Source organism: Anopheles ziemanni, chromosome 3, assembly GCF_943734765.1.
Source record: "Anopheles ziemanni chromosome 3, idAnoZiCoDA_A2_x.2, whole genome shotgun sequence".
Taxonomy (NCBI): Eukaryota; Metazoa; Arthropoda; class Insecta; order Diptera; family Culicidae; genus Anopheles; species Anopheles ziemanni.
The window spans coordinates 63,647,352-63,674,608 of NC_080706.1; the positions used below are offsets into that span (position 1 = coordinate 63,647,352).

General features: G+C 41.4%; 5 protein-coding genes across 5 annotated transcripts; 3 read left to right on the forward strand and 2 right to left on the reverse strand.

The window, feature by feature from the left end:
- Window positions 1–4,545: 4,545 nt before the first annotated feature.
- On the reverse strand, window positions 4,546–12,194 carry LOC131286483 (CTTNBP2 N-terminal-like protein). The gene is made up of 6 exons (XM_058315444.1): window positions 11,555–12,194; window positions 10,046–10,884; window positions 8,363–8,592; window positions 7,956–8,066; window positions 7,511–7,692; window positions 4,546–5,673 (listed from the first exon to the last, which is right to left on the reverse strand). The coding sequence occupies exons 1-6, from the start codon at window positions 11,678–11,680 to the stop codon at window positions 4,663–4,665; spliced, it is 2,499 nt and encodes an 832-aa protein (XP_058171427.1). The 5' UTR covers window positions 11,681–12,194; the 3' UTR covers window positions 4,546–4,662.
- Window positions 12,195–12,768: 574 nt separating this feature from the next.
- Window positions 12,769–13,243, forward strand: LOC131287103 (uncharacterized). Its single transcript, XM_058316122.1, has 2 exons — window positions 12,769–12,904; window positions 12,985–13,243. The coding sequence occupies exons 1-2, from the start codon at window positions 12,879–12,881 to the stop codon at window positions 13,241–13,243; spliced, it is 285 nt and encodes a 94-aa protein (XP_058172105.1). The 5' UTR covers window positions 12,769–12,878.
- A 5-nt stretch (window positions 13,244–13,248) lies between these two features.
- Window positions 13,249–13,875, forward strand: LOC131287102 (phosphatidylinositol N-acetylglucosaminyltransferase subunit P). Its single transcript, XM_058316121.1, has one exon. It carries the CDS (start codon window positions 13,249–13,251, stop codon window positions 13,837–13,839), a length of 591 nt encoding a protein of 196 aa, XP_058172104.1. The 3' UTR covers window positions 13,840–13,875.
- Window positions 13,876–13,924: 49 nt separating this feature from the next.
- Window positions 13,925–16,120, reverse strand: LOC131286120 (nucleolar GTP-binding protein 2). The gene has a single exon (XM_058315008.1). The coding sequence runs from the start codon at window positions 15,994–15,996 to the stop codon at window positions 13,936–13,938; it is 2,061 nt and encodes a 686-aa protein (XP_058170991.1). The 5' UTR covers window positions 15,997–16,120; the 3' UTR covers window positions 13,925–13,935.
- A 2,187-nt stretch (window positions 16,121–18,307) lies between these two features.
- On the forward strand, window positions 18,308–26,920 carry LOC131287784 (solute carrier family 25 member 16-like). The gene is made up of 6 exons (XM_058316867.1): window positions 18,308–18,446; window positions 20,185–20,411; window positions 21,553–21,747; window positions 21,949–22,105; window positions 22,187–22,328; window positions 26,641–26,920. Exons 1-6 carry the CDS (start codon window positions 18,371–18,373, stop codon window positions 26,813–26,815), a joined length of 972 nt encoding a protein of 323 aa, XP_058172850.1. The 5' UTR covers window positions 18,308–18,370; the 3' UTR covers window positions 26,816–26,920.
- Window positions 26,921–27,257: the final 337 nt, after the last annotated feature.

Consider the following 27,257-nt stretch of genomic DNA (forward strand, 5'->3'; position numbering starts at 1 on the left):
ACAAAAAAGGTAAGGCACCTGATTTTCCCGAAATCGTTGTATGCAACTTCCACACAACGGTCTCACAAGATGGCTTGACGTGGCGGCTTCAAGTCTGCAACACAATAAGGTTGGAGCATTTTCTGTTGGATGATGTTAAATTACATACATAAAGTATTAAATTTGTTAAAACATAAAATAATCAACAATCAGCAAAAAGCTGGAGCGAGCATAATTTACCATATTACCATGGCTGTTATTCTGCCTTGTGTAGCCCACGGAGGCTGACAAGTGGTTTATAATAAAATAAATAAATCGATAAATAAATTCTAAATTATCAAACCATTTATTACCTTAAAACCACCTTAAACATTAAATTTATTAAGGCATGAGCAGAGATTCTGAATGGCAATCAACACCGACCGGATATCTGCCGATGTCTGCTGCAGGACTCTCCGTCGGGCGTAAGAGTAACCATCTTCCGTGAGAACGTTTGCGATCTGTAAACCTTTCGCAGAAAATGAAATACATGAAAACATAAAGTTACTGTTTACTAGTTAAAACATAAAGATACTGTAATGCAGCCCACAAATTGTGGGGATATTAGTTCTTGAGTCGTTCAACCCAAGTCGTTGTGGAAAAAATAGTAGAAGTGTTGACAAGCTTGAATCGTTCAATCCATGTCAAGAGTATATTTTACATAAAACAAAAATTATGAACGTGTTTAACAATAGTGCACAGTGTAGGAAAGTAACAACATTTGTTTGAAACCATTAGTTTATACCCATTAGTTTATAGTTTTATGGCCCCCAACCATTATTATTGCGTTTCTATTGTATATCTTGCGTTTCTATGTATATAAATTCAGTAGACCAACACCTCGCACTTACCATCGTTTACAGCCAAAGGTTTCAGGAAAACGGTAATTTTTCCATGCGATTTAATAAAGAACAACTCAACCAAATTTATCGAATATATAAGTATATTTGCAATTGTGTTGCTACCTCTTACAACGTTTTGCAAAAAATAATAGATTATATTCACCGGATAGATATATCTTATTTCGTTTCCACTACAGCTGCGTAAACGGGTGGTAAACTAACTCGTTAGTAATTCTGCTTTCGATTAAATTCCTGTTGGGTTTTGTAGTAGTGGAGCCGAATGTAGGAACAACATTCGCCAGAGAGAAAACCACTCAGTATACAACTGGTTATTGTTGGTTATGGCCAGCAACTGGTGCTGTCACACATCTAGTTTTGCATCCTTGAAAGTGCACCATGAAACGAAGGATGTAAGTTTGTCTCTATCTTAACAATATACTTCTCATGTTCGCTTTCTTATGACAACATTCTAATACATTTCCATCGGTTTCCAATTTGGTTGTGTGCCGCTGGGGTGACCACATTTTTATATCATCAAAATCATTTGACTAAGGTTAACGAAGCTGACGCATCAGTTCAGTCTAGCAATACGTTGGGACCCCTAGGCTTTACCCAATCCACTCCCATAATCGTAAGAAGTAACACGCTGGAGGCATTTGTAAGTATTTTATCCGAAAGCTGTTTGGTCCTAATTAATAAGTGAGTTTTATTTCTAATAGTAATTTTCATCCTTCCCTTCATGTTACATCATTTCCCATTATTCCCTGTGCATATTTATTGGCATCTACAAATTTCATCTACATGTTTCGTTTAACATTGTATTTTTTTTTTTTTTGAGATCCAGATTGCAGCCTTTAAAATAGAGATAGTGAAATTTGAAATAAAAAGGAAAAAAAAAGTCTACCAATTTCAAAAAGATATTTCCGTGGATAAAAAAATGTCGAGTACATTGAAACCCACTTCTTTAGCGAGTGGTACAAAAGTACACTCCTCTACAAAATTGCCCCCCTCCGAATCGCACACAATCGTACGCCTAGGTGAGCGTGAAATATGACCGGTGAGATGCCAGCATCCTTAGTGACTTAGTCTGGGCCATTCACTATTGTTAGACTTGTCGCTTGAATTTCGTTTTTTTTTTCTATTCTAGTTTGCCTCTCCAATTTCCACGCATTGATTATATGTAACGGCAAGATTGGTAATTTCACATTCTAAGCTATGCAAGTGATTGTATTTTTCTTTGTAACTTGTACATCTTTTTCATGGTGGCAAACGGGTTTAGAAATTCTAAATGGAATTTAATTGTTTGTAGAGTTTTAGATTTCCTTCCAAAGCATTAAATTATTGTAATATCGTGAATCTGATTCATTGAGCGATATAAACTAGTAGGGATCTTTCCTTGCACGTTCTGATGATGCAATGAGATTAGGAATCCTATGGAGATAATAATTTGGTATTTGGTTGTACGTTGCTATACGTTATTATGAGTCATACCAAATAGTTTTCTTTATTGAAAATCGAGCCGGAACTTTTCTAAAAGCAAATTACATTACACCTTGTCCATGTAAATGCTAAACGCAGTGCTACAAAATTGGTAAATCACAGCAATTTGCAAATGTCATTGCTCTAGTATCTCGATAGACATACATATTTCCCCATAGCTGTGGTCGTGTAATGGTCAAACCAGCTAAATCGGTAAGAAAACTAAAACTGCTTAATTTTGTTGGAAGCTCTTCCCTCAAATAAATCTTTCCCACGCCATCGGTCAGCTGCCTCCCACGGCACGTGTAAACGTAAATCTCTGAGCAGCTGTAGCTCAAGATTGCACTACCACTTTCGAAAATTCAATCAGCAAGCACCAAGAGTTCGAAATTATCATTCGCTACTATGTAACGTTGTTTTGGTATATAACTTACTGCTTACCGTCAAGCTAACTTGCGATTAATGATTTGTCCACCGATGTAGTCAGTGTAGGTGTTTCAGGTGACATGGTTATTGCTTTGATTTTACGCTGCTATAGAACAGTAGTTATTACTTTATAATAGAAATAGCGATTACCGCCCTGTATACCGCAGGACATTGATACCCGGCAACCATTGACCGGCACTGATAGCTACAATGCTTTAGTTTATTATGGCTATATCATAGTTTCAAGCTGCACAGTTTTAAAATGTAGTAAGATCATTGCTAACGCTTGATGATAACTCCAAATTCTATTGCACAGCGGTTGCAGTCGTAAGTATTTGTTGCCACTACATGTACTGTTTTTAACTGCAATGCTTACATTTACCTCAAATGTTAATTGCTTTGTTGGGTTATAGACTGAGGCAATATAATACTATATTTATTCAACATTAACACGTGAGGAAATATTTATCCGTCTATTTTGCCTCTGTATATCTAATTCATATGTGATGTTGATTGGATGGACACGCTATAGTTGTGAACAAATGGATTGCACGTGATGTTTCATGGATGCTGTAGGATTCCCATGAGGTCTGGTGTGATGGCTGCGAATGTGATGTTACTGATCCGAAACTGTTTAAACCACACTTATTTTGCTCATTTGAAACGCGTGATAAGCCTAAGTTTTTCGTAAATATGTATAATATTTTTCTTTAAATTAAAACGTAATGTAGATGTCTCAACAAAAAATAAAATCACAATCAGCTAGTTCGACGCTCCGGTGGCTAAAATTATCACTGTAAATTCATGTGAACGGAATTTTAAGTAGCATCTTTTGCATGTTTTGGACGTACAAAATGAACCAAAAACTTGCACTTTTGTGGAAGCAACTTCCAAAACGATGACGCATGACCCGTGTCGTTTTTTTCTTGTCTTCTAGCAATCCAGCAAATACTGCTAACAATTTTGCCAACAATACATACATAGTGTCACACGGCTTATTAACACGTTAACCGCCCAGCCTGTTTTGTGACACTTTCCGTTAACGCCACTCGGTCTGCAATTTCGTTCGATGTTTGTGTTCGAGTCACTGCCACGATTAGCAGCGGTGAAACGAAACGAAGTGGAAAGAAAGAAACGAAGAGAGTCCATGAAAATGAAGCACACTGACGGACTGACACTGGCGGACCGACACTGGCGGACCGATACTGGCGGACCGACACTGGCGGACCGACACGACTCATGGATTCGTCAGTCCCTAAGGACCGACGTGGCGTGAACGGAAAGTTCACCATCAGTCCCCAGGGACTGACATGGCGATTAACGTGTTAAAGAATAAAAATTATTCATTCCCCTGAATCGAACAAAAATTGGAAACAATTTGCATTGAATCAATTAATCAGTTTAAAACATACACATTTAAATTGAATCTAAAGTTTAGCTAAAATTATACTAAATAAATGGACGATGGTGATGTAAATAAATCTGTGCTCACTGTACCCTTAAGAGAAGATCGTCTTCGTACTCTTCGTTGAGAATTAGAACTACCAATTATGTCACATTCATATTTCGTTGAACAGTAGTACCTCCGGTTGATTACTACCTCTTACGTAGGACGCAAGGAAGTGCAAACCATTTAAGAAGAAACGAAACACACTTTCCAGTTTCGTAGTCAAGAAGTAGAAGCAAGAGGGGTTTGGCTGTTGCTCCCAACCAGTCAGTGTGCATTGTCACGTTCATTAGGGAAACTTGTCGAATTAAAAAACCAGTGGCATAGTATGGCAAAAAACATTAATGTGGGGCGGGCGAGGGTGAAGAAATATTTCTTATTCACCCCCACCCAAATGTCGAGCGACCATGAACAATTCCTTCAACGTCCAACTACTAGCGGCCGCCGGATTTATGCAAGCCCACCTTCGCAACCGACGTTGGTCAGTATTTCGGATGGCCCACCTGGGGGGGCTGATGAAACGGGTGTGGCAGATGAGGCTGTCGGCGTAACACTTTGTGGTTGGGAAGGGATTGTTGTTGCTGTTGGTGCTGCGATGGAGCCTGCTGCTGCGGACACGGTTGCTGCTGCTGGGCTTGTGGTTGCGACGGATTTGGCTCCAACAACGGCACTGCCAGCTGTAGAAGAGGCGATAACATTATTGGCGGACGGCGAAAGTGCACTGGCAACACCCCCGGACGAACCGGTTGACGGATGGGCATGAGACTGAGGATGAGCGTGAGGATGGTTCGTGTACAGATGTGACACAAGAAACGGATGATGGTGTGAGGCGTTTGGCGCGATCGGGCCAGCGTTATTGCCGGGAGTGGTGCTCTGGATTGGGGTTGCGTTTGCATTGATGCCGGGAGCGCATGATGATGAGAATATTGATGATGGTGGTGGGAGCACACTATTGCTATTAATGCTGCTGATGCTGTTGCTGCTGTTGTTGCTGATGCTTGCTACATTGTTACTACTACTCATGGCAGACGCATTGATGAGACTGCTTGCGGTGGCCGTGCTACTGAGTGCGCTACTGCTGATACTACTGCTGACGGGACTAACAGGAGTCGTGTTGCTGCTGCCCAACGATCCGGTGCTGCTCCCGCTGCTGCTGCTACTGCTGCTTCCGCTGTTGCTGAGAAAGGGTATACGAGACGACACAGCTCCCGCAGCGACCGCAGCGACCGCCGATACCCCGGACAGCTTCGGCGGAATTTGGGGCTTGTTGGGCGGGATCGGTGGTGGCACTCCACGGCCTCCGACCGGTGGAATTATTGTCTTCTTCATGGTCGCCGTGGAGCCAGACATCGCCGAGGAATTCGTTGCCGCCGCCGGTGACGTTGCTCCTGTTCCTGCGCCGCCAGCTATTACCGTGGCAGCGGCTATACCGGCTGCCTTACGTACGCCCGTACTCGCCATCTGTTGGTAGGATGGGTCCGGCAGAAGGTGTTTGCGATGGTTAAAGTGGTGTGCAGAAAGTACAAGTACGGTGTTGAGAGATTTTGTGGTTTGGTTTGGTTTATTTATAAGATTTGCAATTCGTTAACGACAGATTGTTTTTGCGGGATTGCGTTTATAGTGTTTTGTGGGGGGTTTCTATAATTCTTACACGTCGGAGTGTTACAGTTTTATCGACCGATTCCCGATGGTTTTTGTTAGATCTTCTTTTGGGTTTCTTCTGATAATATGTTAAACAAACTACTTGCACCCATGAAAAGAACAAAACGGAAACTTAACGTAAACGTAACTTAATGCTATTAACGGAAAAGAAACGCACTAGAAATCGGCAATCAAGCTGCGTCGAAAGGTTAAATTTTCTTTGGTATTTGCACAAACATTTAACGCATGTTCTGCTACCATCGCAAAAGCGTATTACTGAATTAGTTTGAGGTATGCAGCATGGAATTTGGTTAATAAGTTAATGTTATTAGTTACTTTAGTAGTGTATACTACAACTAACCGAATGTACGGTACAAAAACAACAATTTTAAACAATGTTATAAAGAAAAGAAACACCAGATATTCCGCGGGCTTCGTTATATGCATAATGCAATAGGCTACAGATCTGTTTCCCTTTACGAATCCTGGCGCTATGCTTCTACCCAATAGTAGACAAAACCGTGCAACGCGCATAGTTTCGTTTTCGCTTCGCAGCTTTACTAGATATCGAGATCAATTGTGCCATTTTCAGATATCCACCAACGTACATGGCAGCGTGGCGCAGCGACAAAATATAGTAATGGTTATATTCGTCAACAACGTCGATTCGTTTTACGCAAACACATTTTCCACGGTTGCATTTTTTTTACATTTTAATTTTATTGGTTCAATTTAGATAAACAGGAGGGAAAATAAAATGAGAAAAATAAAATTAGCTAATTAGAGAGAGGGTTTTGCACCGCTTACGCAATATGGGTGAAATGAATGCTCTATGAACTACATTTAAAATAAAATTATACAAACAAAACTGAACTAACAGAGCACTCGAACTCGAATTATGATACAGGCACATTTCCTGATTTCTATCTGATGGTGGCTGGACAATCAATATGTGTGAAGAATGTCGAGATCTTGATCATTTGAATCGGCCATATGTACACTTTTTATAACAACCGAAGCATATTGCGCCATTGAAAAATATACATTAATTGACATTTCGTTTATTACTCAAAACATGTATTTTTACGCTTAGTGATGACCCAAAGGGTACTGCAATACAACTAGGAAGACTATACATGATGTTACTAAACCAAGCGCAGTGGATGCTCCACTTAAACCGCATATTAAAAATGACAGAGACCTCGGGTAACCAAATCTAAGGAAACAAAACCCCTGAATAGAAGCCAGTGCGAATTATTTATGATGAGATACCAAATGCGAGCTGGTGATAAGTGAATCAAAGGATGTACGCGAAGCCACTAAGCAATGGTTATAGGACGGACAAGACAACGCAATAAACTAGCAAAGAAAAAAATAATAAATAAAGTATTTAAAATAAATAAACGACTAGGTGGTTAGGTTGTTCGAACACACGAGGGAACGAAAGGGCCGTAGGCGACCGTCCCGTGGGGGTTTAACGATACCCGAAAGTTCCCGCAACAAGCGATCAAGCAACTCATACACAAACGTACATAACAAACTCAAAACCATACTCAATGCAAGCGATTTGAGTAGTGAAAATGATCAACAGTACAACCACGAGACATCCTAATGAGAGTTTGAACATGGATAAACAAATGCGGGCTCGCTTGCTTACCTTTCCGGTGGTGTTTGCATAGGTTTCCGACGGTATTGCGCCGGCGGGAGATCCTCCGGTGCCGGCCGGGGCCACCGGGCTACTGTTACCGCCGACTGTTGGCGGAGCCGTGACCGAAAGTTGCGATATTGCCGTTTGCCTGATCAGTTGCCCGGGTGAAACGGATCGAGCAATCCCGGTTGCTGTTGGAGTGTACAAACATAATTCAATCATTAGAATTAATTGAAACATTTGGCTAGCTAAAAAACGAGGACACACATAATGACTGCATAAGCCAACAACACGCTCTTGTTAAATTCTGCTTCGGTGCACAAGGCAGGTGCAACATAAAATTTCAAGCTAAACCCGACTTGTGAAGCAGTAAGCATTAGCACACACACAAACACAAAATAATCGAAACACAAGAAAGATACACTCAAGAGAGAATTGCCAACAAGAGTTTTACTTGGTGCAGAGACGGGCACGCTCGATACGGTGGCGGTCGGCTGGACCACTTTCGTAGCCATGCTACTTATCATCTGCCCCGGCAGCACGCCTGCAATTCCGATAGATCCCGCTGTCGCTGTGAAACGGATAAAGCCATAGGTGGAGTAGATTGAGATAAGAAAGACAGGTAAGGAGTGAAGTAGTCCAGCTACTCCCGTAGTAAGCAAACTATTGCTCAAAATAAATATTTTAAAATAAGGAGAAAATTCGCAGTAGAATAAATCATCATCACTTAATTTATTTTTTACTGTGAATCGGAGGTTTAAAATTCATTAAATGCAATTGAAAAAAACAACAAATAACAATTTTTGAACAGAAATAAAAAATCTGAAAAAGTGAAATGCTGGTTTCTCATCGTAAACTTACCAGCTGTGGTACTGCCCACCGTTGTGACTATTCCCGGAGTACCGGTGGCGTTACCGCCCGAAGGTATTCCACCGACGAGGCCACCAGCGATCGAAGGACGGGATGGAACTAGGCCTCCCGGCTTGGTAGGTAGTTGCGGTGCCACTAACGGGTGTCGTATACCGGTTTGCTTCCGAAGCAAATCTATCTCCGCCTTCAGCTGCTGTATCTCGATTTCTTGCTCTTTTACTCTGCAAAAGAAAGGAATATACAATTAGTTCAAACAACTAAAATACTAAAATGTAGTACTAAAATGGATTTTGGTAAACAAACAGTTTTAAACTACCATAAATTTCCAACTTTCTTTAAGCTTAGTGCAGCATTCATGCCGTTTCCAATAATGGCTCGGGAATGTATCCACAGTTGTGGGCCTAGTGGCAATTTTCGACAGTTGCAACAATATGCAGAGCAATGAACACCAATAGAAAGCTAGAGTCCTTAGCTAACTTTACTTTATAGTAATTATTTTATTTTACAGTAAAGGAAAATGTGTTTCTGGTTTTATTTATATAATGGGTTGTTTTTGGGAAGCAAATAAAATGAAATTATGTATCATTTTTTTAAACGCCAAAAATTTCATGGAATAAAGTGACCATTATTTGATGTAAAAGAATGATTTGGTAATTATTGAAGTATTTTAAAAAGTTTTGTAAGTTTTGTAATTAGTGTACGCTTGATGTAGTAAAGTATAAAGAATGACAGCCATCCCCTTTAAATGTTTAGTTTTGAATTATCGCCCTACGGAAATTAATGAAATTTAAAAACATAAACCTTTTCTACGGGTTTTTTTTTGCCACAGAAGAAAATAAATGGCAGAGCACGCTTGGTATCAGGTCTGACTATGCGTGAGCTTAAACTACAAGGTTGACATTATTTAGATCAGCAGTGTCTGCTAAAATTTAACGAGACTAAGGGTGGTTAACAACTAAAACTGGCCCACAACTGGAGATACTTCCTAACAAAGTAATACGATATTTAGATTTCATCGAAACAATTTACGGTCACAATAGATTTTGTTACCATCATTCATTTGAGCAATTTAAATTTGAAAAAAAAAATTGAACCGAAAGATCATCTCTATGATGACCCAGTGAAAATATTCCCTTATTTTAAACTAAACCAGACATTTGAACAAATTTACCAAACGGTTGAACGATGATTACAGAGGTTTACGGTGTTATATTTAAAACACGTTTTAAATTGTTTTCTGTATTTCACCCACGAGGTACTTTGTGAAACATGTTATCAAGAACATTTTAACATTACTTTAACTGGCCACCAATTGTATTTTTATAAATATCACTATCATATGTTTTGTTTTTTTCTGCAAAATGCATCCTTTCTTAGCAATCGACATTGGAACAGATTACGGAAAATAAAAAAAAAAAACACATACACGAGCTTATTATAAACACCGCCTCTTACACCCCACAACGGTTTGGGTTCAAAACGTTAACCTCCGTTATCATTTGTTGTGTTCTCAAATAACGTTCATTACACTGCAACGAATGGTTTCCTGACAAGGTTGATGAGGTTTTTATCATCTTCCTTATCACTTACTTCATTGCGTTAGTGTGATAAGCACCGATGGTATAGTATTGACCACAAGTACAGTCATCGTATGAGCTAATAACTAGCACGTACCGTTTCTCTTCCTTTGCCAGGCTTTGGTGTAGCATTTTACGTTCCACCTCAAACACCTGCGCCTGTTTCTCAAGTTCCGCTTCCATGCGGAGCGATTTTTTGCTCTCCTCTTCCAGCCCCTCCGCAATTGTGTCGACGCGCTGTTTCTCTTCCGAAAGGATCTGAGCCAAGTCTTCGCTCCGCTTACGCTCCTCGATGTACTTTATGATAATCTTCTTGCGTTCGGCGAGTAGCAGCAGAACAATTTGCTTCTGACGATTCTTTTCTGCCTCGAACTGCTCCTGAACCTTGCGCAGCTCAATCTCCAGCGCCTTGTGTTGCTCCTTTTCGTGGTCCAGTTCCTGCTTCAGCCGGGACCGCTCGATCTCGAGCCCGTACGTAATGTCGTCTCCTTGAGCCGTCGTGTGTTCATGTTTCCGCCGCTCGTCGTACAGCTCCTGTACGACTCGCTTATGACGTTCTTCAGCATCCTTGAGCGCTTCGATCATCTTTGCCTGTGCCTGGCGCTGTTGCATCACAAGAGCGGCCAGTGAGTCCATTTGCTCGCGAACGCTGCTTCGCTGGTCATTGATTAGGCGCATCTCGTGTTCCGAATGGGCAGCCTGGAATGACGACTGGCGACTTGCGATGTTCCCGCTGGCCGCAAGCTGATCACGGAACAGTGCCGCATGTGGATCGTTCAGGTTTGTAGATTTGCTGTAACGGGGCGTAGTGAGCAGCTGCTTTATCTTTTCCGTCTTCAAGACCGCTATGACGACGTCGCGAGCCTGCAGTTCTCCCTCCAGGTAGCTGAGCAACTTTAGCAAATCCGCTTTGCTGAAATCCATTTTAGGATTTCGCTGAAACAAACAAAATAAGACGTAGAATTAGAAGATCCCACGATCAAAACAGTGAAATAACCTATATGTACGAACGGCTGTACAAATGGAAAATCATTTAGTATTATCTTATTCAAGACTTGCAAAATAACAGCTCGCTGCCGCTAGAAGTTTTTGCGTAAAAACTAGAAAAAACTCTTACTTTAATTACCGATTGTTTGACCTTCACAGGAAGAAATCCTTATTAGAAATAGCGATTAAAGTATCTAATTACCGGTTCATTAGGTATGTATTGGTCACTTACACTCATGCAAATGCACTCGAAATAGTCACATGAAGCTCGTGAACGGATTTTTGCGACTCACCCACTGTTCAATGCGAGCGTCACAAAACAGAGCAAAAACTGCAGAAAAACAAAACAGATTGTCTGTTCTACCTGCTGCTACATCCCCCTTCTTGCCCTACCAATGCTTCGCTAGAAACAGCTTTTAGGAAAATATTGATTTTTCCATTTCTTCGCATTGCATTCCGGTCAATGAGCCGAGACTCATATCAGAAGACAAATGGACGGAATAATATTTATCTTGCACATTTCGAACTTACTTTTAATGTTTGGCGTAGCCTGAACGAGCGTAATAAATCTTCGAGCAACCATTAGATCATGCTACTTCGCAAGATTTCAACCACTTACCTTCCAAGTGTCACTCGTCTGCTTGATAGCGGCCAGATCGGCGTCGGTAAACTTGACCGTGCCCTTCGGTTTGTCCGGAGCGGCCGACTCCCCGTCGCCGCTGGAACTGGTGCCTACTTCCGCCATCGTTTGCCGACAGAGTTTCAATCGGGTTCCCAGTGTGCCGCCGTTCGTTATACGGATGCTGAGAAAAAAGGACGAAGGCTAACCGAAGCCCCGAAGTTTGCAAACACCACACCAGACCTTGACAAAAGTCCTTGCTCCGAAACGACCACTCCCCAAGAAAACGAAGAAGACAACGGTTTGGTGGACGATGAAGAGTGACCAGCGTGGAGGCGGTGTGGTGTGGATGGAGTGTTGTACTCTTATTGGAACCTTTTCTTCTGATTTGATTTACTTGTTTTCCCCTTTCTTCGGATGCTAAGACGGCACTACGTCACGGGGGATTCGTGACTGAGATGAAGTCACGAGCACACACAGAACAGGCTTCTTTTTCTTGCGCTTACAAAGAACACAGAACTTTCCACCGTCTCACTACCCTACACTTTTACGACATCAATCATCGCTTCCCGTACAACTTTTCACTGCCGTTCACTTAGAGGTATGCTAAGCTCTTATTCTATTCAAGAACTCTTCGCGAACCTATCACGGGCTAGAAAAAACATTACAACATCGCTAGGATCGATAGAAAACCGGGGATAATCTTCAACAACGCAGAGGCTGCTGAACTAGTGTTGGCAGAATCGCGATTCTGAAGACTTGAAGATTCGATCCTTAGACGGATTCCAAAGATTCGAATACCATTTGACTGATTCCAAAAGATTCGAATCCCATCTGACGGCTTCTAAAGATTTGATTCGATTGGGATTCGATATACCATCACTACGCAAGTTTGACAAGCTGCAAAAATAACCCTTTAGAATAATCCCCAAATTTCCCTTTTTCAAACATTTAGATCGCTTTTGCAACTATTTTTTTATGAAACTTTTTCTGAATTTTCATGATATAATTAAAGCGAATCTGCCAAGGTCAGTCTGTGAAACTCCAGAATTCCTATTAGTTAACTTCCTTGGAATTTTAAATGCACATTGGGTCATAATTTGCATATTTTTGGATTTGTAATTGTAAATTGAATCCTAAAGTGATCATAAAAAAAGAAGTTTCGGTTGTTTGACATCGGCTTATAGTACCATTTGGTTTGTTTACATTCTATGACTATCTCGGCCAGAAGTAATTGATGTTCAAGCAATCGATGAAGTAGTACTCTTTCAAATATATTTTGGAAATTATCATTTGCGGAAATTGGTGTATTACTGCATTCACTATGACCGACGGTGAAAACATTAACATGTAAGCAGACATTATGGAACAGATATTTTACACATTGCAATGATACAAAATGCTTATGATACTCTCATTCGTTTTTCCAGCAACCTGAGAATCCCGTTCCCCACCAAACGTGAAGCCGAGGTAGCGTTTAATGTGCTGCGAGTCGACAGCGAACCTAAGCGCAGTTTCATCGGAAAAACCCTGGAACTTAGTAATAACATCCTGGTGGTGAGAATATTTGGGGAGCACGCCAAGCACGTGCGTGTCGGATTGACTTCATTCTTCGATTCGCTAATCCTTTGCTGCGAAACACTCGACCAATTCGGACCACCCGTTTCGGAGCAGTACACACACTATTAGCCATCATGCCGGAACATACCCCGGCACCTACGCCTAGCCGTGCGGTGTACGGTTTCGCGTTGTTCCTGTTGTTTAAGACCCTCTTTGTTATGTATGTCGTGTGGGCATACATTCCTACCGCAATATTCAATCGGCTGGGGTTAACGTATCTGCCGGATAAATACTTTGCCCTGTTCATCCCCATTCTCCTGCTAGTGGCCGTGACTATGTTTGCTTTTCTGGTGTACCCTTCGCTTGCGCTTGCCATGACACCAGACGTGGACGATCGTGTTACAATTTCGGACTCGTACACCATCTATCGTTGCGAGCATAGATTCTCCGATGGGCAGAGCTGCAACCAGCATATCGCGGATGCTTGCTCGAGCGGTTGGTATGCTAAACGGCACTGTGAAAAACATATTGGTCGAATCAGTGAACAGCAGCAGAGGACGGTTCGTGTGGCCAACTTTTGCGATTGTCCCTATGAGGCACAGTGTCTGCTCCGAAAGGATCCGGAATACTTACCTACATTACGTGCCAAGGATCCAATTCCGGCGGTTAGTGATATAAGCATTTCCAAAGTGAGCCGTACACTTTACCGAAGACGATGGGATTAAAAGAATAGGAGGAAATAAATGTATGGAAGAACGAAAGTTTGTTATATTAATATTTATTGATTTAAGCGAGAACAAAAAGAAAAGTTTGCAACAAAATTAATCATCCATTTTTGCTTTTTTGTTTCGATTCCTATTTTTAACATTATGGGTTTCGTAAAAGTTGCTTCCAATCTTTTTTCGCTTCGAGGCTCGCTCAACTGCACGTTTCTGTCTCGAGGTAAGTTTAACAGCTGGTTTCTTCGTGCTCGTCTCAGGCTCATCCGCTGCCACGGTGCTGTTGCTTGTAGCTGTTGGCTGCTTCTTTTTCCTATCGCCCTCTTTCTCCTTGGCGCTACGGTGCACCACACGGCCGGCTTCCTCATCATACTCATCTTCGGAGTAGAAATCGCTGATTCCGGACGAATCGTCATCCTCGTTCTGGTCACCCGCTTGCGAAGACTTCTTCCTATTCGCTCTCTTTGCCTTTGCCTCGGCCTTTTTCTCCTCCTTAAGCTTTTGCAGGAGCTCCAGATCGATCTTGTCAATCTCACGAATATCATCGCTTTCGAACTCGAGGTTGACTTTAATCTTGCGGAAGTCCTGTATCTGGAACAGTTCACGGCCCTTCTTTACGGAATCTGGCAGGGTGGGAGTGGCCGTCACCCCCGAGTAGGTACTCTTTTCTTCATCCTGCGCTGCTGTTTCATTCAGGTCGTTCTCCTGAGACGTAGGTTGATTCTGTAGCTCGAGGACCGACTTTGGTATTTCAAAGCCTTCCGGAGCCACGTAGAATGGCAATCGGCCCCGCTGCCAGTCGTTGAGTATCATCTTCGAGACGGTCGGTACGTCCGGTTCACCCTTTTTCAACAGCTTACCCATTTTGCGGGCAATCTGCTCGAGAAAATCGATATGATCCGTCCAGTCGGTCACGCCGTACGTCTTCACGATGTACTCCTTGCGAATTCGCTTCAATACCTCCTCAATGTAATCTTCCGGATTTTGGACCAGTTCTACGCGCACGACCGCCTTTAACACCTTCTCGGTGTCCGTTTCAGCTGTCGGATATACCACCCCGGGGCAATCGATCAGGAAGATACGCTTCATCAGTGTAATGTACTGCCACACCTTGGTTTCGCCTGCGATCGGAGCCACCTTGCACACCTTCTTACTGCGGAGTGCGTTAATGACGGACGATTTGCCGACGTTTGGATACCCGATGAATCCCACACTGATTTGCTTCTTGTCGACGTGCAGTTTGCCGATCTGACGGAGCAGATTGATCAGCGCACCCTTACCAAAGGGATGCGTAAGCGATGCATGGAAAGCAATCGTGGGATATTCCTTGCTTAAAATTGCCACCCATCGCTGCGTCACCCAAATCGGTACCAGATCGACTTTGTTCAGAATGAAAAACAAATGTTTGTGCGGCTTCTCTTTGCGAAGGAAGTTTTCGATGTACTTCGACCGAGTTCCCATCGGATCGCGTGCATCCAGCACCTGCAGCAGCACGTCGGCCGAATCGATTACCTTGTGCAGCTCATTCCAGATGCGCTTACTTTGGCCGGCCGCAAAGATGTACTCGCGTACTGCATCCCTCACGCCGCCGTCGTCACGCTCCAAGTCATGATCCTTGGTGTCGTCATACTTTTCCGCAGATTCTTCAGCTGTCCGGGAAAGATCCTCCAGATCGCGCACCTTGAGCGAAGGACGTTTGCGAAGTTTCTTCTTTCCAAACACCGTGTCGTAGCTTTCGGTGTCCAGCAGATGCACCCGCTGATAGCGGGCCGATTCGTTCAGCAGCGTGATCGGCAGGTTGGTAGGCTTCATGATCACCTTGTATGGATCTTTGACCGCTTTGCCCATCTCTTCCTGAAACTTTTGCAGTGACTTCTGCGAGATGACGCGTGTGTTGGCGAACCATTTGGGCGTCGGTTCGACACGGGCCACCGTACCACTGTTGACCCACCCTTGGAAGGGAGCCGGCGTTAGAATTTTGCCACGGCGATCACGTTTGGCCTTAAAGTTGCGGTACATTTGCAGCCGCTTGATGGTTGCCTTCGTACGCGGATTGGCCACTCCTTTTAGGCCCTCGGTTGACCGCTCCGGGTTCATGGAGTGTTTCGATTTGTTAATCGACATCTTCCTGGGTGGCCCCGAACGCGAACTTACTTTCGGCATCTTGAAGCTTTGTTGGACTCGTGCTAAGAAATTAAACGATCACTACTAGGTGACTGCTGTTGATATTTCGGCAATATCTAAAAACTGCGCCGCAAAGTAAATGGGTTGTTGATCCTTCGCAACACGCGGCTCGGATATTACGAACAATTCCTGTTGACAGTTACGTTCAAGGTTATTAAAACGAAGCTATACTTGCTTCAGACAAAGGTGACTCAAAAACTCATTTTCATTACAGTAGAACGCCGATTATGCGGGGTAATCGGGTCCGGGCGAACCTCGGATAATCGAGATCCATGGATCATACAAATCTTCATACAAATGTAATTCACACTTACGTTAATAGTACTAGAGCTGACTTGAAAAAAGGAATGTTCTCTAACAACACTAGTATGGTAATAATTAAATTATTACAATTAAAATATCAGAAATTGTTTCATAAGCCAGATTTTGCTCAAAGTTGCGGTGATGAAATGTTTAACGTATCTGTTAAGCATTAAAAAGTTCAACAGGGATAATCCGATCTCCGGTAAATCCCCAGATAATCGAAGTTTCACTGTATTTATTTTGTAATTTCAGATGCTGTGACATAGAAACCGGTTAAAAATTTAAGGATTTCAAAATTCGTATTTATAAGCGTCATATATGTGACAGTTTACAATTACTGCTCGCGTTTTACGTACGAATATTTATAGAGTGTCAATTAATTTCATCGTCAGTTTTTGTAGTCAATTTGCACAGCCCTTATCATTATTTGTGCTCACGCATTTCCTTACTGTTGCTCACTTCAGTCAAGAGTCAATCCTCTTGTACTGGGGAGTCCGATCTCGAGTGAGATTTGAATCCGCACCGTCAAGGTGGTGAGCCACCGGCGCGCATGGGCCGGTTTTCTAATCGGCGCTACCGCTCGGCTGTCGCTGATCCCTTTTTATTAACTTTATTGCTATAAAAGAAATTACCAACTTCATTGGTATTGAAAATAAGAATAAACTATGAAAAATAAATCTGTATAATAAATTATCTATTAAGTCCATTAATAATAACATTAAGTAAATGTTTTCTCTAATAATAAGTGTTAAAACCCATCTCTATAGAGGTGTGTGCTTAATTTTGCAGTTAACTGTGATACTGTGATCTAGTAACCTTGCGAATAAGCTACTTGTCAATCTGGCCAGGCTGCCTAGTTTTGTTTACGGCAAATCTAGAGGAACCTGTTTACTTTCGGAACGTGGACGATCATTCGTAGTCCGCACCTCGTAAGCGGTGGTTGATAGTAATCCTGCCGGTTTCGGTTCCCTCACGAATCTCAAGACATTGAGCATTCGTATCGCATTGGAATTCGAACCATCCCCGCTTCGAAAGCGCGTAGTTTGTGCGTAAAGGTGAGAATTTATCCACGTTGGTCAGTTCGGTGGTGTTGTCTTTATTTTTTTTTGTTGCCTTTCGTCGCTGCCGTGCATGGTTAAACAAACTTTCTCCTTCGTAATCATCTCCGTGGCGGTGTTGTACTGGCGCAGTCAGCAGTACGTGATTTCATTCACCGTGTTTCTTTTTGGGAAATCTTCACATTTTAGTTTTGCGTAGTGTAATCCATGTAACCCTTGCATTGTTTGCGACGTGTCATACAAGTGCTTTTTTAAATCGTGACGAATGCATCTGGAGTCGGACGCCTTGAAATCGAGCCGCTAAAAAATTTGTTTCGCATCTCACAGTATCAAAGTGCATCAGTCTCGCATTTGTTGTGACGTACCGTGTTGGTCGATGGATCTTCCGATCGGTGCTTCTCGATACGCTGTGCAACCGCAAAATGATAATTTCATCGATGCCCTGATTTATATATTTCCCACTGCGCTGTCCGTGCCCGTTTTTGCCTCATCTGCTCTACCGTGCACAATCGATTTAACCATTTGACCGTTATTTGTTTCAGTTTCATTCGCCTGTGATTCCGAGTTTGATAAGAGAAAGTGTTGGAAGATGATTGCAAAATGAAGGAAAAATCCGTGGCCTACTAGACCCGGCTACGTATACGCCCGAGTGCGGACCAGTCGTCGGTTTTTCTTCGTCCGCCCTTCCTCCGGGGCCGGCAATTTCTGTGTGGCCTATGTTTTGTTCCGGCACGGTCCCGAACACAGCGCACCTGCAGCAATAATACCTGCATGTGCCGACCGTGAAGCTACATATCACAAAAGTACGTGAACCCCATGTAAAGTGTAGTGTATTTTTCATTTAATTTTCTAACGTGTTTTCTACCGCTTTGTGGTTCGATTCTCCAAAAGTAGGTGTAGTGTCCGTTTTCGTGCCTGGCGAGTGATACGTTGTGCAGTGCTTTTGGTTTTGGAGATAAATCCCAAGTTTGCTCTTCGCAATAACCACAATCATGGCTTCCGCCGTTACAGCATCCGAGCAATCAAAGAAAAATGTTGAATTCATCGTCAAAAATCTATGTGCTGGAGGTAAGCTTTTCGCTTTAGTGATAGCAACTATTAAATTAAATGTTATGATAGCTAAGGGTTCGAGGTTTAACATTAGAATTCAAACAGCGGCCATTATGACCTGAATATTTTTTGGCTGAATATTTTTATCACCGAGCTAGCGGAATGATGAAGAGGTAAAGACAAATTATACTAAAAAGTTACCTTTTACGGATTTGAAAAATTTTCAAAAATGTCGAAGTTATAGCATGTTAAAAAGAGCGATCAAAATTACTGCAAAAAAGCATTCCAAAGCAATGTATTCTAGTGTTAAATAAGCCTAACTCTTTTTTTTAAAGAATTTTTTTGTCACTAGGTTCCATTTTTATTATTCTACATTATGATATTTGTTAGTTGTTACTTTGTTACATTATGTTTCATTATTACTCATGTGTGATTTACCGATGTGAGATGACCAATTGTTGAAAAATTTTTAAAATTACTTTGTAGATCGAATGTAAAAAATTGCACAGACCAGTAATACAAAAAAAAAATTAATGTGTTTCCTCTCCAAAAATGTGCAAAATAAATATAAAAAATATGCTGGGGGCAGTTGTGCAAAGTTAGCTGCTATGGTTTTGTAGTTTTTAAAAGCCAAACCCGTTAATTTTACGGTTTGTTTTAATTAGTGACTTCCTACTTTATTATTCTGTGTTATGATATTGGCTTGTTTATATGTTTTTGCTGCTTATAATTTATTCATAAGTATGTAGATAAATCTGTTAGAAAATATTTCAAATTAATCAATTTAATGATCAGCTAATGTGTAGGCTTGGGGCTTTAAAATCTCAACGTCAGAATCTTGTATTTGGAATGTAAATATTTCGCCCTGACCAAAAATAAAAAAAGTGTTTGTAAAATGTGTTGGCTCTTGGTATTAAATTTTACGAGTTTATTTTCATTATTTGTTCCAGTTAATATAAATTTTGCTGCATCCTCGTATGATTTTTGATTTTTAAACCATGTATGGTAAAATAGAATAATATCTAAAAGTTTCCAAATAGCATAATTAAGAATAACAGTAATTTGGTTTGAAAACATTGTTGGCATTGTTAAAAAGTTAATTGCGGCTCAAACTTAGATCCTTGAGCAAGATTCATTTCTTGCCGTTGACCGAAATTTGATTTAGAGGAAGTTTATTACTAGTTTTATCTTCATTACATCTCCTCCAACGTTCCCAACGGTGCATTACCAGACCAGACGTTCGTTAAATATTAATTTCCATCTAAGAAGCAATACATTTCCATTGTCATGCTTGTGTTTTCACACATTTCGTTTATTGCGCTACGATGAGGCACGCAAGACATAAATGGTCAGTTAAGAAAACCAGTTTTTGTAGCTATTTTTCTCTTCGTTCGGATGATGTCGTTTGTCGCGTACCGGTACTGCATTGTCACTTTCCATTTCAGTTTTCTTTTCTGTCCACTTGCTTGCGACCTTCGGATGGAAGCAAACGAGCCACAGTTTGTTTCGTTTAGAGTCGATTTCGTCTGTTTATTGTTAGCACATTACTTTATTCGCGGGGCGTAAATGGTGTGATAAATATTAAACGGTGCCTCTGACTCATCAGATCCGTAAAAGAATCAAGGGCTTTCGATCTTTTAAATTTCGTTGAATTTTAATTATTTACTGAACTAATTAAATTTACATCAAAACAAAAGACCAGAAATCAGTAATTTTGAAACTAATCTCTCGTATTTGTCCATTTCTACATCGGCAGGTGTGGCCGGGATGTGTTCCAAAACGGCCGTCGCTCCTCTCGACCGTATCAAGATTTTGCTACAGGCACACTCCATACACTACAAGCATCTCGGCGTCTTCAGTGGACTGAAGCACATCGTCAAGATGGAGTCCTTCTTCGCACTGTACAAGGGTAATGGCGCCCAGATGGTACGAATATTTCCGTATGCAGCTACTCAGTTCACTGCGTTCGAGGTGTACAAGAAGGTAAGAGCAACAGCGTATTGAAGTACCAACCGGATCAATAAACGTTATCCATTGAAGTGATGTTAATTTTTGGTGGAATCGCTTACGGATTTCTTTAGTTGAAAAGATAGTTAAAAATAAACGATCGTCCATTTTCATAGACCTAGGATCTGAAATTAGCCTGTTTGGGATCATTTATTTCGACGAAAACGATTGACAAATTGATTGAATCCATTGAAAATTAATGCTAGACGACAAATGAAACGATCGTCAAATAATAAAATCTGTATGAGATTCCACCTATTGTTTTATTCTTAGAGGATACTTGCTCGATATTTTATATCCATTTGAAGATTAGTAATAATTTCTCTGAAATGAAGATATTATTTAAAAATATAAAAAAAATAGTGGACTTTAAAGGGGAGTTTCCGCTATTCAATAATGTAAAAAATGGAAAACTTGTATTTTCGATAAAATCCCAATTGATATTACAAACTACCCTTCGAAATAAGGAAAAGTATAACCAATAGATGGAGAATTAGACTAGCCAACTGGTCCAACTTCAACATCATGAGTTAAGTTCTTCTTCTTCTTGGCGTAACGACCTCTTGGTCATGCCTGCCCGTTAAGGGCTTACGAGACTTGTTTCCCTGTTGTAGTACGTGGATAGTCAGTCCTCTCGTACAGGGCAGGGTCCGGTCTCGGTTGGGATTCGAACCCACGCCGTCGAGGTGGTGAGCCCCGGCGCTCATGAGCCGATGAGTTAAGTTATTTCGAAAATAAATAAAGAAATGTAAAATGTTGTTAACAATTTAAACTACCCCAGATCGGACATTTTCATCACAAACGATTGAATTATTATCTATGTTTCTTTAATATTTCCTAAAGTATTATCGAAATTTTTCATTTCCGCCCGATCAGCAATCGATCAGTTTGTGGTGCAGATCATTTAAAAATGTATGTTAGTAAAACAAATAGCACCGTGTTTTGGCGCAATTTGAGTAAAATAGTTGATAATTTATATTTTATAATCATTTATTATTAATTTGAATTTTCCAATGAGCATTAAAATTTCTCCGTTTCTGAAAAAAATAAAATAAAATAAAATTTCTCCGCATCGGACTCAAATATATTTCCTTCTCTTTGGATCGCCATCCAACAGTATCTTGGTAAAGCTTTGGGCCCCAACCTACCGATCAAGCACGCGGACAAATTCATCGCAGGTGCCGCCGCGGGTGTGACCGCTGTTACTTTGACGTACCCACTGGACACGATACGAGCGCGGTTGGCGTTTCAGGTGACCGGAGAGCACCGGTACAACGGTATTGCCCATACCGCTATCACAATCTTCCGGACGGTAAGTGTGCCAGGACTGAAACGCTCCTTGTGTATACAATGTCTGCCACGCAACGGAACTCTAGCCGCTGAACTTTGGGGTCGATGATTACGATTACGCTCATCTGCCCGTCATGATGCGATTTAAGCACGCGAACGTTTTGAAAGTGACATATTCAAACATGAAAATAACCTTTGTTTTCCAACGTGTCTACTACCACAGGAAGGAGGACTGCGAGCGCTGTACCGCGGTTTCGTACCCACGCTGATGGGTATGGTTCCGTACGCTGGCTTTTCCTTTTACTGCTTCGAAATGCTCAAGTTTGTCTGCATGAAGTATGCACCGGGCGTGACGTGTAAAAAATGCGACCGAAACACTGGTAAGAGATTGAATTGATCATTATTTGTTTACGCGTTTCACAACTAATGATTTTTCAATTTTTGTTTTTTTTTTTTATTAGGAGGCTTAGTTCTTACCGTCCCAGCGAAGCTGCTGTGCGGTGGGTTTGCCGGTGCGGTAGCGCAGTCCTTCTCTTATCCGCTGGACGTGACGCGAAGGCGGATGCAGCTGGCAATGATGAATCCGGAAACAGCCAAGTTCGGGTAAGCAACCCTGTTTGTACTGATCACCAACGTACCATGGCTATCTCTCCATTCATGGCATTCGTTTTCTCGTTCCCATTCATTCATTCATTCCCGCAGCCGATGACGTGTGTAAGGGTTGACAACCCTTTTACTGCTTTACCTTTTCGAAAGGGCGGTCCTGCCCCATGTATTTATTTCCTCAGACAATCGATCCTTCTGCGTTGGGAAACCAAAGTGGGTGCATTTGCATTCGCAATTGCATAACAATCGCCCCCCAAATCGTACAGTGGGATGGGCAATCGGGAAACGATAGTTTAGAAGACTGCTGGTACGATTTGATCCTTCTGAAAGCGTAACCATTTCAGGGGTTATTCGATTCATGTTCGTCCATGATAATATGTATTTTGTTTTTGTTTTCTCCTAAATTATTGTTTGTTAATGTTATTTGTTTATCTACCCTCAATTTTTGCAGGGATACTCAATTGGTAGATATCGATGATAGTTCAAAAATGTATGGACTGAGTTTTTTTAAAAGTCCATAGATTTTGATTGAACTTTATGTTTTTGAACTAATAGTCGGTATATAACAACAGGTTTTTTCTCAACTGAAATGCATTAAATGTTCTTAGATATCACTTTTTTTATTTTTCCACAGTTGCAAAATATATCGTGGAATATATTGCTGTTTCGAAAACCCCTTCATATTTTTATTTTCACTGGATGAATTAAGAGTAATGAAATATTGGTTACTGAAATGGACCAAAACTTGTAGGCTAAAGAGATATTTGGGCAACATAGTTGGGTAAAAGTACAATTCAATTCAACGCTGACGTCTTTTCCATTGTGTATAGCTATTGCTCGCACATATACAGCGGACCCAATGACCTAAGGAAGTGACGCACGGATACTATCTCATCTCGACCTCAGTTTTTGCATATTTCACTTCATCTCTCATTCAGTCGAAAGCCGCCCCACCATGGGGTCCGACACATAGGAAGCCCTTGACCAACACCGGTCTTCGGCCACGTGTGAAATGGTAGGCCACGTTGCAAAAGGTTACTTTAAAATTCAAAAATTCACTCTCACCTCCAGTAGCTTCGTTTCGAGGTTAGCCGGTCATGACTTGTTTGTCCTTTTTCTGTTTGTTTCTTTTTCTTTTTTTCTCTTGCCGAACGCACAGCTTCTTTCGGGTACAATCTACAAGCTACTCGCAACAGATAAGAAACTTTCTCGTCGGGCTACCCGATTGCCGATCGCCATATCGACACTCTAGCCCAGCCAGCACCAGATTGGTCAATAGGCTGATATTTTCAACTCCATAAGATGCCACCGGGATGCCACGGGGAGTGGATGCTTTTTGCCTATGCATCTTTGACCAGAAACTCACTTCGTTGGCGGTGTAAATGGAGGCCAGGGAAGGCCATTAAGCAAACGCTTTGACGAAAACGCATGGCATTCGAATAATGCCATCGGCCGCCCTCTGCCCCGCTTCGGAGTTGTGTAATGCACGATTGGATGGCACATTTTTCAACCGCATTCCAAAGCCGTTGAGCTGTCTTTTCTCCACCATCGCGACAACCTGTTGTAGGTGATTTTTTCTTCCCGTCATCCCCTGGGCTTGGCTTTTTGGACTTTTCGTATCGTGCGGTGTTCACAGACACACAAACTCACATACACGCATACACTTGCACACATAGTCTCCCGGATGCTTAAAAATCACCTCAGTTAGGTCATTATCTTCCGCGTGTCCCACGCTGTGGCGGCTAGCGGCGAATATTTTCTAGCTTTTGGGCGCACAACACCAGTTGTGATTGTTCTGAAGAAGCGAACGAGGAATTCACGCTAAAACTGGTTTGGTACCAGTTCCATCGCGCATTGCTTCGCACAGGTGCTTCATTTATCGTGCTCCTTCTCGACTGGAGAAGATTAGTTTGGTCAAATCCACTACTCTCACCACGTCGCCCAAAGCGGGCGGGTCAGAAACGGCCGTTTTTTAGGCTATTATTGACGATATTTAAGATACGGCTTTCATTCTTCTGTGATTGATTTCTCACCGGATGATGAACTGAATCAAATTCGTTGAACATGGACATTTTAAGCTTTTTGTCAATGAATGATAAGCTTTTCGAAGGGTATATTTTGTCTCATGGTCAACTTTTTTTGTGTTTATTTTAGAAATTAAATTTATTAACACTAGTTTAAGCATGTCCCGTTCTTTGACGTGTTATTTCCCATGACGATAAAAGAAAACCCATGAGGATGACGTCATTGGCTTTTTTCCGGGCATATTCATCAATACCCTAAAGTTTAAGCCTTCTCAAATGATGGCACGTCTTAAGATCGCGTCAGCAGCTTCTCAAGCTTAAATTAATTAAGCCACTGATGGAGCTGATTTCATTCCCTCGTAGCACGAAGCCATTGGCGTTGAGATGAAGAAATAGTGCCATTAGCTGTCCATCGCGCAAAAGCACATTTATTTCAGCATTAGTTTAATGCTCATGTTTCTGCCCCTCCGAAAAGATATTTACCTTTAATCGATACTAACTTTTTCTATGTTTCATTCTCTTCCCCTACTGTTTTCGCTTTCGGTGCAAAAACCAAAAATGATGAACGCTGGTGATGGTAACGGTGGTGGTGTGGTAACATCTTGCAATGGGTTTGCGTCGTCTCTGCCAACACGGTTTCTGCTTCTCCATCGGTGGTGTCAACACGAAACGTACCACAACGAATCGACTAACAAAACTCTCGTCCCTATGATGCGCGTAACTCTAATTACTTCTCTACGCCGTGGCGTCGATCGGTTGTTACATCGATTTTCTTGCTGTTCATCTACAAACAAACAAATGAAAAAAATATATATATATGTGCACCACGCGTTCTGCAACTACACCACCGAATGGCGATTGTCACGCTTGGTGGCTCACTTCGTGTTTTTACTTTCTGTGGTCGGTTATGTGTTGGACATGGGGGTGCTTTGCCTGTAATGAATTACTCTTAACTTGCCGCTTCGATGAAATCACGCCGGTGTACGATACTAACGGTAACGGTGGTCCTCATGGGATGCAATGATCGCTTGTAACAATCCCGTGACATACGTGAATAGGAGGTGGGTATTGGTGGTGGTATGCTTGTGATTCTGTCCCCGTACTCTTCTTCTGATTTTTTTGTGTATGCGCTTGGCAGTAGATTCGAAGTGATTGATTTATATTGCTGTAACTATTTACTAACATCTCCTAACATCATATATCTATTTAAATACTTAAACTAGTAATTGCATGCAATATTGTAGTAATTTGGATAGCGGTCATAAATTTCGTAATTCTTATGATGAAGTATTGATCAAGAAAATAGTTAGGGGATAAATGATGGAAATAAGCTTGTCTAGGCTTTTCATTTTATCTTACCCGTTTATGTATTCCTGATGCTAGAGGTGCTCGGTGATGATTGAAGTAGTCAAACTGGCTGGTTTGCATTGCATTTTGCATTTGTTCAATGCATTTTGAACACAATTGAGACCTTAAGTTAAGAGTTCTTGCATCCAACGAATTAAACTGTAAAAATGTAAATAAAAACTGTTAACTTAAGTATATAGTAATACAAACTTATTCCATCTACTATAGAATTTTTGATTATTCCAAAACCAACTAACAATACGGATTGAGCTGGGTCGATTCAAGAAAAGCATAGTTTTCCAGTCAGGGATGGGTAAAAAGGGTTTTCGTTTTCTGTGCAGCAAGAAACATTTTAACCTTAAACAGTGGCGATGATTTCTTGAAAAGAAAAGAGCATAATTCGTCGTGTTTTATGACTCTGTTTCTTTGAGTACTAGTAACAGTTAATATTCCAAATATTTACGGCTTTCGAAAATCCGATAGGTCTTTTATCAGTATATTTTTGAGAGGCTGGCACGTAGAGTCCTCTGGAACAGCTGTACATCGATGGCAAAATAGCTAAAAAGATTATTAAATTCTGCCCGTGTTGGTGGTTCTATTCCTTCTGGTATTCTAATCACATCCTCCTGCTTGTTACATGTAGTTCTTTATTTATTAGATATTTAATTTTTTTGATAATTTGAGGAAGAACAGACATTATACCCGGCACTAAGTTTATCGATGTGCACTTTAACACTTAAAAAAAGTCGCAACAATCAGAACTGAAACTACGGCACTTGGTCGGCTCATACTTAATACTTGAATTTTAGTAATTAGTCGATTCGATATGCTCGCGCATGGAAATATGTGTATGTTTTAATTAACAAAAAGTTCAGTTTTGTTGTTCCCATTTTTTATATGAGTTTTTAATCCTTTTTTCTCTATCTAATCATTTTCAGCATGGGTATGTGGAAAACGCTATCGATTATCTACAATGAGAACGGTATAATCAAGGGACTGTACCGGGGGATGTCGATCAATTATCTGCGCGCCATCCCAATGGTGGCCGTCTCCTTCTCGACTTACGAGGTGCTTAAGCAGGCACTTAAACTAGACACAGGCATGAAAATATAGCATGACGAACCGCCTCCTCTACCACCGACGGGTGCCATTGCACGGGCATCACACAACCGCTTGACCAGCATTCGCCAGAAAAAATCCTTCATGCCTCTGGTCGAAGGTAGCTTCTGTAGGTGATTTCTTTTTCGTTTCCATTAGGGCTTCATCACAATGTGCTTCTTTTTATTATATGTTGTTAGTCTCTAGAAAGATACATTACATCAACGACGATGAGGGATAGTCCCACTCAGGTTCTTAAATGGTCGACAATGGTTTCTAGACACATTATTTATTTCATCAATGTCCAACAGTCGTTTTTTTCTGTGGAAGGAAGGTTTTGCATAAAACGTATGTATGGAATGTTACGGATGTTGATGTTTAGTACCATAGTCTTAGTATAGCCAGTGACGGAATGAAACCATACAGTAAGCTTCAATCTATTTACAAAAGAAAATGA